The 13850-nt window shown below is 55.2% G+C and overlaps 2 protein-coding genes across 2 annotated transcripts in view; one reads left to right on the top strand and one right to left on the bottom strand.

Annotated features, from left to right (window-relative positions):
• SCUBE3 (signal peptide, CUB domain and EGF like domain containing 3) overlaps positions 1–13850 on the bottom strand; it is a 30388-nt gene that overhangs the window by 14062 nt on the left and 2476 nt on the right. The window contains exons 2-6 of the mRNA XM_057381451.1: positions 7768–7890; positions 6657–6782; positions 3743–3877; positions 2714–2839; positions 1623–1739 (exon numbers count right to left, since the gene is read on the bottom strand). Coding sequence (XP_057237434.1) covers positions 1623–1739; positions 2714–2839; positions 3743–3877; positions 6657–6782; positions 7768–7890 — 627 coding nt within the window. The remainder of the gene's footprint in view (positions 1–1622; positions 1740–2713; positions 2840–3742; positions 3878–6656; positions 6783–7767; positions 7891–13850) is intronic.
• The window catches only part of ILRUN (inflammation and lipid regulator with UBA-like and NBR1-like domains), a 166909-nt gene continuing 159381 nt past the window's right edge, over positions 6323–13850 (top strand). The window contains exon 1 of the mRNA XM_057381445.1: positions 6323–6326. The gene's annotated coding sequence lies outside the window, so the exon portion shown is untranslated. The remainder of the gene's footprint in view (positions 6327–13850) is intronic.

The following is a 13850-nucleotide window of genomic DNA, read 5'->3' on the forward strand; positions in this document are numbered from 1 at the left end:
TCCCACGGTGGGATTGGGGATCAGGAATCCCCCAGGGAATGCAGGAGCTGGGCAGGCCCCTTCCTGTGAGGGGGTATTGCGGAGAGATCCGCAAAGGATCGAGACAGGCATGGTGGTGGGCTTTGGGCTGGTGCTGCTCCTAAAATCCTCTAGTGAAGTGTTTGATTTCCCCTGGAAAGGCGGACAAGGGAAAACCTCACAGGGGTGTGCTGGYTCTGGTGAGAGATGCCTCCCCAGCAGACACAGGGCAGGGTTGGGGACAAAGAGGGACACTTTGGCCAAGGACAAAAGGATGAGTGATTTTGCCCTAAATCCCACCCTCACAACTGTGGTAGCCAAGGTCTGAGTGCAGAGACCCCCCCAGCAAACAGAGTGCTCTGAAGCATCCCCCAAATTCACAAAAGGCTTTGGAGAGCTGCTCTCTCACCCCTCACACCCAACAGGTCAGGGACATCCTTGGTCCCAAAGCTGCCCAAATCAGACGCCACGCGCAGGGCCCTCTGTCCAGGAGGGCTGACACACCCAGGGGTCCCAAGGTCCCCCTTGGAGGACAGCTCCCCACCTGGGCACAGCAACAACCCCCTGGAAGGGTCCTCAGAGGTGGGACAGGACACAGAGGCTGTGGGAGCAAACAGGAGGACGGCGGGGAGCAGGGGCTGCACGTGCCAGGAGGGATTGGGATCTGTGCTGGGAGCAGGCTGGGGGACAGTGGTGACATTAAGACAGCAGTGATGGATGGGCAGGAGGGCTTTGCTGGGGACAGCCCCAAACACCCCTCAACTCACAGGGAGCAGCAGGGGGCTCAGGGGGGCTCCTGTGCCCTGAGGACGGAGCTGTCTGTGGCAAGCACGGAGGGTTTTTCTGTTCAGGCACAGCAGGGACGTGGCAAGCCAAAACCTCTCTTGCTTTCAGTTCCTTTTTCTTTTTCATTTTGCAATAAGAACTTAAATGTCTCAAGCAATTGTGGACTTAATCACTCCCCAAATATAACATTTTTTAAATCAAAGCAGCTGTTAAACAGCACAAGCATATGAAACCAGTAAAACTTCTATCTCTGCTTGATGTTTTACAATTTGAAAACACACACAGGAAAAGGACAATTCTGGGGGTGGTTGAGTTGTCAGGTTGTTGGGGTTTTGGTTTTGTTGGGTTTTTTTTTGTGCAAGACAATTGTTCCTGAGCCAAGGCCCCACAATACCAAGATGGAACAGATCACTGGGGACAAACCTGCCCCCTTCCATGTTCCTCCTCAAAAGCTGCCAGTGASAGCGACAGTAACAATTCCTAGCCTGGGGACATCCTCATCACTCTCTCTTCAGCAGCACAGAGGCAGGCAGGGACCCTTTCCYGCAACCCAGCACAGCAACCTGTCCCCAGGTGTCCCCTCAAGCACCACCACGGTCACTTCTGCYCCCCGTGGCTGAGCAGACACATCCCTGCACCCTGCAGGTGTGTCACTCAGCATCCCTCACACACCTACTGAGTTTCCCAGCAAAAGGAAATCGCTGCATCCTCAAAGTTTGAGAAAAAAAAAMCCTTCAGCAGGCCAGGGATAAATCACCCAGGGAGGAAGATGAGCCGTCCCACACCCCAACCTCTGTGTGAGCCATGGCCTGACCTACCTATGCACGTCACCCCGTCCGAGTGCAGCAGGAATTTGACGTGGCAGCCACATTTGGGRCCCTGGTCGGTGTCGTCGCAGGTGTGCTGGCAGCCCCCGTTGCCATAGTTGCAGGTYACTGTGGGAGCAAAGCAGTGTCACCAGTGTCACCATGGCCCCAGCTCCCCTTTCCCTGCCTGGTATCCACGTGCAGGACATAAAAGTAGCTTGGAAACACCTGGTCTGTACCCTCAGAGAGTTCCCTCCCTCCTTCCCTTCCTTCCTTCCTCCCTCCTCCCCTCACAGATAATTCCTGAAGCCCTTCACTTTCCCTGTGGGATCTTGGCAGATGCAAACTGTTTTGTGGTTTCTCGTGTCTTCCCCCTGCATATCTGCTAAATGCCACCAGTGGAGCCCCCGAGCAAAAGGAACGGGTGGGCTGGTTGAGCCTGGCTCTGAATCCAGTGTTGCAGGGGAAGGGTGAGCCTTTCCTCAGCTCTGGAATGTCACGGGAGCTTTCGGGAATCCCTGCCAGCCCTGCCCCGGAGGAAAGGTGTGCTGTTCATTTAGCTTAGAGGGAAAGTAKGTTCATAGGATTAAACCTCCATTTCATCAGCGATTTTACACGTTTGCTGCACAGAGCAAATGAGAAACAAAATAAAAATAATTGCATAAACACACACATATCTATTTAATAACCCTGGCACTGCCAGTGAGATGCTGGCAGGAGATCAGACAGGCTGAGAGCACCACAACCCCCAGGGAGAGGATTCCTGYGCTCCTCACATTCCGATTGCACTCTCCCTGTTCACCTCCCCTTTGGAAAGTGAAACACTGGGGCAGGAACAGGGGGTGCTGAGCCTCTGGGACCCCCKTGAACTGCCATTTCAGCTTGGTCATGTAAGGACACATCTCATGGCAGAGGGGGCTGCTAGAAGCATTGTCCATAAGGGCAACAGAGGCAGAGCTGAGTGTGCTGAGCTTCAGGCTGGATGAACCAACTGCAGATGGGGGGTCAGGGCTCTGCTGCAGGGGCAGGAGGTGTCTGTGCCATGGGGACAGGGTTTGGGGGGCTCTGGGAGGCCGTATCCCCAGCCCTGGGGCACTCCTTACGTTTGCAGTCGCGCTGGTTCTTGGTGAGCTCGAAGCCGGGGCGGCACTCGCAGGCAATGCCCCCTTTGGGGGTCTCCCGGCAGATGTGAGCACAGCCGTGGTTCTTGTTCATGCAGTTCATGCCTTCTAAAAGAAAAAAAAAAGCAAAGAAATGCTCCAAAAGCTGCTGGCACTGGTCAGCAAAGGCAGAAGGATGTCTGGGATGGGAAGATGAGGTCAATGAGGGGAAAGCTTGTCGTGAGGACCTTGTGGGGACAGAATAACCCTGGCCAGCTCCTGGCACAGAGCTGCTTGGGAAGGTRGACAAAACCACCCTTCAACATTTGATTCCCTCCCTTCTGTGAGACCCTGCTCCCACACCCTGATGTGACTTTAAACCCCACTGAGCTCAAGACTCAGCATCTGCATCCCAGTCCCCACTGTGGCACCAGGACTAAGGAGCAGCCAGCTCATCCCCCTCGGACACACAAGGATGGGGACACAGGAGATGCCACTGCAGCTGCTCAGCCATCCTGGGCTGGGCAAAATTCCCAGGGAGCTGGAGTGACCAACACAGCTGGGAAGGGGAAAGGAGGAAAGCAAAAACACTCAGCTGGCTTTGCCAAGCAGCAGAGATAAAAATCAGCAGAGACGCAAAAATCTCTCATTTCCTCCTATTTTGGCTAAGGGATTGCTCCAGACGGCAGCAATTTAGAGCTGATACCGAGACGAAGGGCTCGGTGCTGTGCAAGACCTGGCAGGGGAAGACATGTCTCTTAAGGTGGTGTGAGGACCTCCAGGTCCTTCCATTTATCAATAAATCACTCTGGACATAGGATTAATATCCCCTGTTCAATATTGCTGACCTGTGAGGGTTTTGCTGCAGGACATTTATCACCTCTCCCAATGTGCTCTGTCACAGATCCACTTTCAAACCTGCCACACCAAGAACCCAGCAGCAGCACCTAATCCCAGGCAGAGGAGTGGCCAGAGGTGACAGAGGACAGACAAATGAAGGGATGGAGGAGCATGGTGCTGCTGAGCACTGACCTTCAGGGCGCTGGATGCAGGTGTGCTGGTTGTCACTGAGGAAGAAGCCCTCACGGCAGAAGCACTCGTAGCTGCCCATCATGTTGACACAGGTCTGCTGGCAGCCGCCGTTGCCCTCCGAGCACTCGTCCAGGTCTGCACAGGGAAAGTGGCAGGAGGTGAGCACAGTTCCCTGGCACACCCGGCTGATGGGGAGCATGGTGGGGACAGATCTGCTGGGTAGAGACTCACTGCTGCCTTACATCTGTGATCCCCCAGCTGGAGAAAGGGGAATGCTTGAGGGCTGCAGGGCATGAMGGCAAAGCAGAGCAGGAGTGGGTCATACAGCTTCCCTGACTGATGGGCAAAAAGCATCCAGCCTCGTCTTACAGAARGGAACAGCAGACCGCAGAGAAAGGGGTTTTCCTTGTCCCAGAAACCCCAAAGCACCCAGGATACTCATCCGGGATGCTCGCTGCAGCCGGCCCCTGCTCCCAGCCCCTCGGAGCCTGTTGCCAGCTGGGGATGCCTGCACTTCATTAGGGGGAGCTGGGAAACCTTAGCTGAGAGCAGGGATAATCACTTGTAAGGAGACTCGCATCCCCTGCCCTGCCGCTCGGCTGCCCTCCCCTCACACCTGTTTTGGTTTAACGAGCCACGGCTGCAAGGGGCTGGGATGTGGCCCCGTGGCAGCAGCAATGCCCTGGCTTCAGCCCTGCAAATCCTGCTTTTAATGAAGACTAACTGCCCATTGCTCTCCCTAAGAGGCTTTTTGGGGACAGTGGTCAGATCTGAACTCACTGGTGCCCCGAGGTGACAGAGAATCAGGACGCCGGGCTGGGGCAGAGACAAACCTCTGCCGTGGCCGCCCCTTGCCCCCTCTGCCCGCGGTGCCGGGGCCGGGTGATGGTGTCGGGCCGGGAAGCGAGGGGCCCCATGCCAAAGAAAACGTCCTGTGAACTCGRGCGTTGCAGAGCCGCGGCTGAGGGGAAAACTGAACCCCGCCAGCATGGCCCAGCGGAAACGCCGGAATAGCGGCTCAGTGACGGCACGTGCCGGGGGCTCCCAGGCCCCCCAGCCCCGGCCCCCTCCCCRAACAGAGCAGCACGCACCAAACCCCCGTGCTTTTGGGCAAAACGGATGGATGGATGGATGGGCGACTGAGCAGTGTGGGTGCCTTGCACTGTGCCCCAGCCCCAGGCAAGCGCTAAGGGGATGTGCAGAAATATCAAAGCAATGCTGCAGCTCCAGCTGGAAATGGCCAGGCAGCRGAGCCCAGCAGCACCCAACAAAGCCACTATCTTGGAAAAGAGGCTGAAAACACCCTCGGACCCACAGGGCAGTGAGGGCTGACACCCATGCTGCAGCCAGGCACAGAGGGATGTCCTCTGCGATGGCAAGCTCATGGTTCCTCCAATGCTCATCCCAGCCAAGCTATGTCCTGCAGATGCCAATAACTCTCCTCAAATCCCCCTGCTTAGAACAAGGGCTTAATGTCTTGCAACTTCTCCTTCCAGCTCTGCTCAAAAATGAGGAGGCAGCCGTTCAAACCCGATGGCTGAAACGAGACTCCGCCACTCTAATACCTGTTTTATTAAATACAACAGAGATGGGCAGAAGCCAGCAGGGCTCGTGTCAGGCCGGGGGCTTGAATTCCTGTCCTGGTTCAAAAGGTCGCCCAGGGTGGGCAGTGGAGGGGCTGGTGGGCTCTGGTGGGCACGTACCCTGACCCCACTCCAGCTCAGCCCCTGCCCATGGCACCGACGAAGCCTGGGCACAACACTCTGCTTTGCTCTGCTTCTCTTTCTTTTGGCTAAAAGGGGATGYAGGCAGGTTGGGCAAAGCACGTCAGGATCAGGGATGAGATGCTGGGAAGAGCTCAAGGTGGGAGCCAGCATGTCCCCCCCTTCCCGATCCCTGCTTGCCGGGCTGCTCCCCGGCCATCTCCATCCCCTCCCACCCAACTCTGTAAACACATGACGTCCAGCTTTCCTTTCTTCTCCTCGGGCTCATCCTCCCCCGGGAGAGGAAGGCAGAGCCGCCCGCCCGCGCCTCCTCCCAGCTGTGTAAATCTCCCCCCTCCCCGAGGAGGCTGCAAAGATCCCGGTGCTGGTGGTTAATGCAAAGCGTATGTGTCCATAATCCCTTCCCCCTCCTCCCCCTCCCAGTGATGAGCTCATTAATGACCCCTCTGCAGACACTAATTAGAAAATAGCATGAGCTGCGGGCGGAGGGGAGGCGGGCTGCCCTGCGCCCCGGCGCTCCCAGCGCGGATGCCGCGGGAGGAAGCGGGTGCCGGGCGCGGGCAGAGCGATGGGCCCCCGGGCTCTGACGGGAGCTTTGGCTCCGCCGCGGCCGGATGGAGTTCGGGGCGGTGGGAAGTGGCAGGGAGGATGCACGGCCGCTCCGTAGGCAGATGCCGCGTTTGTCTTGGCCCGGGGGTTATTTATCCAGTCCCTTCGCTGGTTCCCATCCCCACCATATTTGCTATTAACTCATCTATTTTGGCAGGTGCAGGGCTGACCTCGAGCACGAGCGGAGCRAGCGGCAGGGCCCGGGTGAGCTGGTCCTACCCTYGGCAGCGGCRCAGGGCTGCCGGCCCGGCCGCTCGCCGCAGCAGGATGTGGCTATGGGGAGCCTGTGCCTCACCCGCAGCAACCCTAAACCAATCTCTCCCAGTTTTGCCTTCCTCCAACCCTCCCAGCATACGGATGGACCCACAGAGTGAGTTTTTCTCCCAGCATGGAGCATCCTCCCTCGGCATCACCCCTGTGTAACAGGGAGCAATCCTGTCCCCAGTGAGACATTGCAGCACAGGACGTGCCTGCAGTTGGCTCAGCGCCCTGGGAGTGCCACCACGGCTCTGTGGCAGCAAAGAAAGCCACAGGCTGGTGCTGGAGCTGCTGAGGAACTKCAATGCACCGACATTCCTCACCTAAGCAGTTGTGGCCGTCGTGCGCCAGGCGGAAGCCGTCGTAGCAGGTGCAGCGGTAGTTGCCGGGGATGTTCACRCACTCGTGCACGCAGCCCGCGTTGTCCTCCCGCTCGCACTCGTCAACATCTGGGGAGAAGGAGGGCAGGAGGGCTGCAGGGCTTCCCCAGCTGCAGGTGGCCAACCCACCTCCCATGGGTGCTGCTCCCCATCTTCAGCATCTTTTCCACCCAGCTGATACTGTGCTCCATGGTCTTCTGCTCTCTCTGTCTATTCCGGCAGGTTCTCAGCTCCATTATCACCTGCAGCATCCCTCCACACCCTACAAAACCATCCCCATTYTCCCCAGACTAGACCCTGGACCCCCAGCTAACCCACTCCTTACAGCTTTCGCCTGGTGCTGAGTGCTGGGAACCTCCTGGGATTTCCCAGGGCGCTGGCAGAGCAGCCCCGTCCGTCTCCATGGCAAAGCCCCGCAGTGCCTGGAGCGCTTTAATCCCTCTGCTATTTGTACTCGGCCCATCCTGACCCTGAACCTGCTTTGAGCAGAGCTGGGAATTTTTCCCCTGCCCCAATCCTGCTTTCCTGCTGCTGCTGCTCCAAAGAGCCCACTTTCTTTCCATTCCCCTCTCAGTTATATCTAAATATAGACACATACCTATACCTCTATCAGTACCTAGATTTACACCTATATCTACATCTAGATTTATATCTACACTGTCTACATCTGTATTTCTGTATCTTATTTTAAAGTTTCTTATGTTTTAGCTGCTAACACAGTTCTGCAGCCTCAGGGTCAGAAATCCTGCAGCAAAATAAGCTCAGCTTTGTTTAAAACAAACCCCAAGTGACCCTCCATGGGCAGCCCCAACTATGCCAGAACAATGGCTGTCACCATCACCAGCAAGGACAGTCGGAGTCCTCTCTGTCCCTGTGCACTGTCAACAGGCCAGGGGTTTGGGGCAGAAAAGAGGAATAAAAGGTTTACCAAGGCCACTGTAAACAAGTGGCCTTTTTGCAGGGGCCAGTGCTGGTGAGCCACCGCTGGCCTAAAACCAGTAGGGGTCTGTCACATGTCAGTGGGGTTCTGGCTCCATTTTTGGTGYGTCCCTACCTTTGCAGTGCTTCCCATCCCCGGTGTAGCCGGACTTGCAGATGCACTTGTAGGACTTGGGGGTGTTCTGGCAGATGGCATCGATGTGGCAGTTGTCGGTGCCCTCCACGCACTCATCAACATCTGCAAGAGGACAGGAGAAGGGAGTGATGGGGAGAGCCTGGGACCTCTCCCCACTGTCCCCATGGGAGCCACCACCCGAGGTGATGGATCCCAGCAGCCTCTGGCTCCTCAACCAGCGGATGATGGGCTTGCTCTGGGACAGGGGAGTTGTGGRGTCCACTCCCAAACACCACAACTTATGTCCCCTCTCTGACACATCACCCTGAAACTCCCCAGCCCTTTCATGTGTCTGCTCAGAAATGCTGCTCAGGCACTTCTGGTCCAGGCTGGAGCTCGCCCAGGCAGAGGTGAAAGTCTCTGTCTCCAATTAACTGTTTCCAGAGCTGACCAATCACCCAAATAATCATCACAGCTTTCTATTCTTAGGCGTCAAGGAATGTGCACAAATTAGCAGGGACCACACTAAATAAACCTGGKAGCCAGGAGTGAGAAGCAGGAGGGAGAACTGGGAAAAAACATCACAGCTTCCTTGCAGACATGGACAAAATCTGCATTTTCCCCATCCCCCTTTGCTCCTCAGCCCCCTTCTCTGGGATGCAGCRCCATGGTACCCAGGACATCACATCCAGAGCTCCAGATGCCAGCCATAGCCTCAAGCAGTGATGTGCAAGGGTTTGCTGTGACAGGAGGCCGTGGGAGTGGAGGTTTCAATGGTATTTGGGAAATGGAGAAGCCTGGAGCACATGGAGAGGAGTTTTGTGAGCAAAAGGCTGTTCAGCTGGCTCTGGCAGCCAGGGAGATGTGGTGCCCTGAAGCGGGCACATCCCCTCCCTGATTGCCAATGCCTGGAGGAGATGGGGCTGCTGAGGGGCAGGTGGAGGCTGAGCAACACCCACAGCCCCTCAGGTATGGGCAGGGCTTCCAGAACAGCCCGGGTTCCTGGCTCCATCTCCACTGGCACATGGGGAGAACCAGCACTGCTCCTGGAGTGGTTTGCTTTCACCTCCTCTCATGAGGATGGAAAGCATCTCACCAGGGAAAAGGGATCTGAGAGCCCCTGAGAACAGGACCATGAGGCTTCAAAGYTCTCAGCTGCCTTTAAAAAACTCCTTTTCAGCAGCCCCAAGAACAGAAGTGCTCCAGAAGCTCCTTGGAGACTCAGAACATCCCTGCAAGCAGCAGGAGGGCAGGCAGGCAGCCCTGCAGCCCCGCGGGACAGGGGCCACGGCCGCGGGAGCGCCAGCCCCAGCCCTGTGCCGGCCACCCGGGCGGGCCTTTGCCGGGAGATGTGAGTCACCCGGCCGGGAGGAGGAGAGCTTTGTCTCTGCACCGGGGAGGCGGCACGTGCCTGCGCATTGTATAAATATTTACAGCCCGCATTCATATTTGTTATTTGACATTAGCCATGGCCCGCGGCCACCACGGCCTCCCTTGGGCCATTAATCACCGGCTGGAGGCTGACCCACCGCGGTGGGGACGATGGAGGGATTGCACGGGGACCAGGGCGATGCTCCCGCTGGTCATGGTGCCACAGTGCTGTGGCCACTCCAGCACCCARCATCATCCCCTGCCTGTACCAAGGGTTCCACGAGGCTCTTGACCCTTTTTGGGGAGCTGAGTGAGGCTCTTCAGCATCCCAATGGCTTTGTCTCAGGCTCCCTCACTGGGTTCCCAGAGGGGCGGTGGGAGATTGTGGTGCCAGAGCAGGGAGATGCCAAGCGCTGGCCACAATGTTCTGGGGGACTCAGCAGCAGCAGCAAAGCTGATGTTGACACAGAGATCTACTGACTCTGCAGATCCTGGTCCTGGCCCTGGGTGGTTGGGAGACCCCTTCAGGTYTTCCYCTAAAGTCATCAATCACATCTTGAYGCTTCRAGTCACGGTCCCAGGGTGACAGTTGTCAAGTCTGGCACTGCAAGCACCCACCCTGGCTCACAGGTGGGAACCAGCACCCAAACAGTACAGACCATCCATCAAACCCCATCTCCTTCCCCTAAAAACACTCGAAACATGAAACATCCACCAGACATCAATCACATCATTGAAACTTTCCCAGCCTTTTGCCAGGAATCTCACTTTTGGGGGAATTATATTTCCTACTTCTTTTTCCTTCTGCTCTCTCAAACTCAAGACTATGAACAACATCCATGAGGCTCTGAACACACCTTCGGCTCTTTCCCACTCACACATGCATAGCATCTTTTTTTTTTTTTCTCTCTTTTTTTCTTTTTTTCCTATTCTGTAACTTCAAAACTTCTCTAACTTTGGAAAGATGACACGGAAGCAAAGGTACAAAAGAAAACATTATCAGTTTTCCACTCTGTAATTTTTCCAAAGCTGGAGTCATTCTGAAAGGTTACAGGATTATAAAAAAGTAAGAAAAAAAAAAAAAAAGAAAAAAAGGTGTGTTTGTGGGAAAAGTGAATAAATACCTTCCTTGGCACCCCAGGAGCGGTACCAGGATCAGCAAAGATCCCAATTTTAGAATGCTGAAATTTTGATTCCTCAGTATCCTTCAGAAATGATGCAGTGAATTAAAGTAAAACCTTTTGAAAAACTCAATGTTTAGCATTTTTGTCAATGCAAGCAATGTTTTCTCATTAAAAGGAAGGTTTTCTCTCAGGGCAGCCCATTTTTCCTGCAGGAGAATTTTCTCCATCCAAAAAGCTGTCTGTGGCCTCACTGCAGGTGCTCCAAGTTGCTGCCACCACGTGAGAGGGTTCATCTTCGAGACAAGTGAAGACTTTTTTTTTTTTTTAATAATAAAAATCACTTATGGATGCTCCTGTCCCTATTTGCTCTCACAATCTCCTCGCTGGGGTGTGCCCTGCTTGTCCCCCTGTTCCAGCCAAGGTCCCAAGTCCAGGTGGGCTTTTTGGAGGGTCTGCCAGGCCCCCTGCAGACCTGCACCCCTACAGCCCCTCCATCCCTTCTTTCCACAAATAACCAAACCCCGCTGCTTTTCACCCTAAGCTGTCTGAAACGAGTCCAAAGCGGGCGGCACAGATAGGCTCATATTCCCAGCACCGGGAAATTTCGCAGCCGGCGGGGAGTTTGGTTTTAATGAAGATGTCGAGTCGCGGTGTCCCCGCTCCCTGCCCAGCCCCATCTCCCCGTCCCACCGCGCTGGGGCTSATCAGGGCTCCTCCGAGGGCCAGAGCATCCCCGGCACGGCCACCGCCGGGGGCTGCGGAGCGGGGCAGGAGGTTGCGGCGCTCGCCCCGCGCCTCGGGCCATGTTTTTTATTCCGTTGTGGGTGGGATTTTCCAGYGCTGGCTGTTGGGCCCCGTTCCGCTCCAGCTGCAGCTTTATTCTCCATTTCAAAGGCAGCGGAGGCAGACGGTTTCAACGCCACTGCCATTTCGAGCGTGCCAAAAGCGAGGGGACCGCCACCTCCCCGGGACCGGCGCGCACCCACCGGGAGCCCAAGGGCTTTGACCGAGGGCCAGCGGAGGAGGCGGTGGATGAGCCCAAGGGCACCCGAGTGCCACCTCTGCCCTGCGGCGTCACACCCGACAGCGAGTAGGGGCATAAAGCAACAGCTCGTATATTTTTAGAGCCTGGATTGAGGCTCTTTCCTCACTTCCTTTTTTATTTTTTCTTGTTTTAAAAAAAAATAGTAAAAGATGGTTTTATCCATAGGCTGAAAGTCACAATAAATTTGAGGAGGAGGGCGAGACAGGGCAGCAAAAAGTGGCCTGAAAATGGCTAAACAAACCAACCCACCATCCTTTTCCCCTCTCCTGCAAGCGCTTCAGCTTTTTCTACAAATTAATTTTATTCTTTGTTTTTATATAGGCATATATATTAACAGCCTGTCTGTATGGGGATGTGTGTGTAGCTGTTGGCAGACATGTGGAGTTTCCACTCGGCCTTAATGCCAAATTAAAGCTTTATAACTTCAGTAGCTCCTTTTACCAGGGAATTAATAACCACCTCAGACACTGTGGTGCAGTTTATTAATCATTTGTTCGTCCAGGGAGCTCGCAAGGGCGACTCGTGCTGCACCACAGGACAGGYTCAGGGCACAGCCATGGGCTGCAGCAGCCCCCTGGGAGGGGATATGGGCCAGGAGAGGGGAGCAGGATGCTCTGCAGGGCAGCTTTGTGTAAATTGGCTGAAGGAGTGTCATCTGAACTCAGAGATCCTGGCTCAGGTGCTGGGTGATGTCTGGYGGCTGGGATAGGGGTGCCAGTGGTGCCTGGGCAGGTACCTGTGCTCAGGACAGCTCAGAGGGAATGTCTGCACCGCAATGTGCAGTGGGGATCCCTGCACCAGCCCAGTGCCCTGCACACCCACCCAGAACTCCCTAAAGCAGGTGGGGCACAGGAGATGCAGCCCCAGTGCTTGTCCCTGTGGAATGACAGAGTATGGAAGGACGAGGAACCACRAGTCACAACGAGGACCTGGAGGCATTCCCAGCCTGGTGACTCTGCTGTCCAATGCCCAGACCCTGCTCTGTACACCTCACCATGGGTTTTGCTTCCCCAAAGCTTTCTATGCCCCAGAAAAGGGTTTTTTTTTATCCCCCTCACTGATGCTTCCCAGTCCATGAAGGCAGAGCCAAGTCCTGTCCATCCTGTGCACTAGTCCAAGTCACCCTGATGGCTCTCAGTTCCACCACCATTCCTTGGGTCAGAAATTCTCCCTCCACCTCCTTGTGCCAGTCCTGGTCCCTTCAGCCCAATTCCATCGCCACTGCCCCACAGAGGGTTCAGTGCTCCACGCCAGCAGCGTGTTCATCTCCCCAGGGAATTGCCATTGCTGTTCTTGCTCCTTTGGCTTATCGAACTGACCCAGCCTTGCTTAAAAAATGCGTTTGTTTGTTTTTTGCTCCAGGAGCAACAATCTCAAGATCTCCAACAGGGACACAGCCTCTCCAAAACACAGCCGGGCATCCTCCAGTGCCGCAAGACAGAGCAAACTTTATTTGCCACCCCAAGCTTCTCCTAAAACCTCCCAAGGGGACTTAAAATTTTGAAAGTGAAGGTTAAGGTCACTCATGCATACTTTTTTCCTAAATGGATTACTCTGGTGTGGCTGTCTGCAGAGGAAAAGAAAAATCTATATAAAAATAAAAGAAAAGAAGCCCCAGCCCCTGAGCACTTTGGAGAGCAATACATCGGCAGTGGAAGACTCAAGGTGTCTGAATATTTATACTCCAGTTGGCAGTTACAAAAAAACTCTTCTTCCCTCCTTCCTACCCACCCCCTCCCCTTTTTTAATCTCGGTACAGGCACGTTAGACGCCCTCAGTCAAAGATCTCCTTTGAACTGCGTATGTGAAATGTTTACAGTTTTACATTTCATATTTCAGCGGGGTGGAGGGGACAGGCACAACAGTCGCACWCTGTGAATGCCGGAGAGGTAGGAAGGCAGAGGCCAAGGGGGAGGAGGTTTGGAGGCAATGGGAGGGGAATCAAACGGCATCTCCACGCTGCAATTGGAACATTTTAGACTCCTTAAAAATATATTAAAAAAATAATCCCTGGTGGTGTAGGCTCTGCAGGTGCATCCCACCACACCGGCCCCTCACGTGAGACAGTGGCTCCAGCCCTGGGCAGTCACTCAGYACCAGCCAGGAGGGCTGATATCAACTATGGATGACCAMTGAGTGACCAGTGGGCTGGGYTGGGGCTGTGGTCCCACCCAGAACCCTGAACTGAGGTTGTGGGAATACCAGGGGCTGCAAATTGGGGTGCTGGGGTTCCCCAGGGAGATGCTGCATCTCGCTCCCAGCCCCATAACACACATCATCTCAGGGGATGTGCAGTTAGTTGCAGAGAAATGTGGCACATTCTGGGATGTGTTCCCAGTGATGAAGGTGCTGCCAGAGGGGTTGGCACTGCTTGAGGAGGGTGCAGAGCTGCCAGTCCCYGGGCTCTGTCCTACAGCACACAGGGAGGGACTGATGCTGGCAGACAGTGGTGAGGGCACTGCTGCACTGAGAACAGGAGATCAGGACAAACTCTTCTGCCTGGAAGGCTGTGAGATGGACTGATGGATGAGAGGCTGGGACTG

The sequence above is a fragment of the Malurus melanocephalus genome, unplaced genomic scaffold (genome assembly GCF_030028575.1).
Source record: "Malurus melanocephalus ecotype Western Australia unplaced genomic scaffold, MMel_1.1 scaffold_511, whole genome shotgun sequence".
NCBI classification, from domain to species: domain Eukaryota; kingdom Metazoa; phylum Chordata; class Aves; order Passeriformes; family Maluridae; genus Malurus; species Malurus melanocephalus.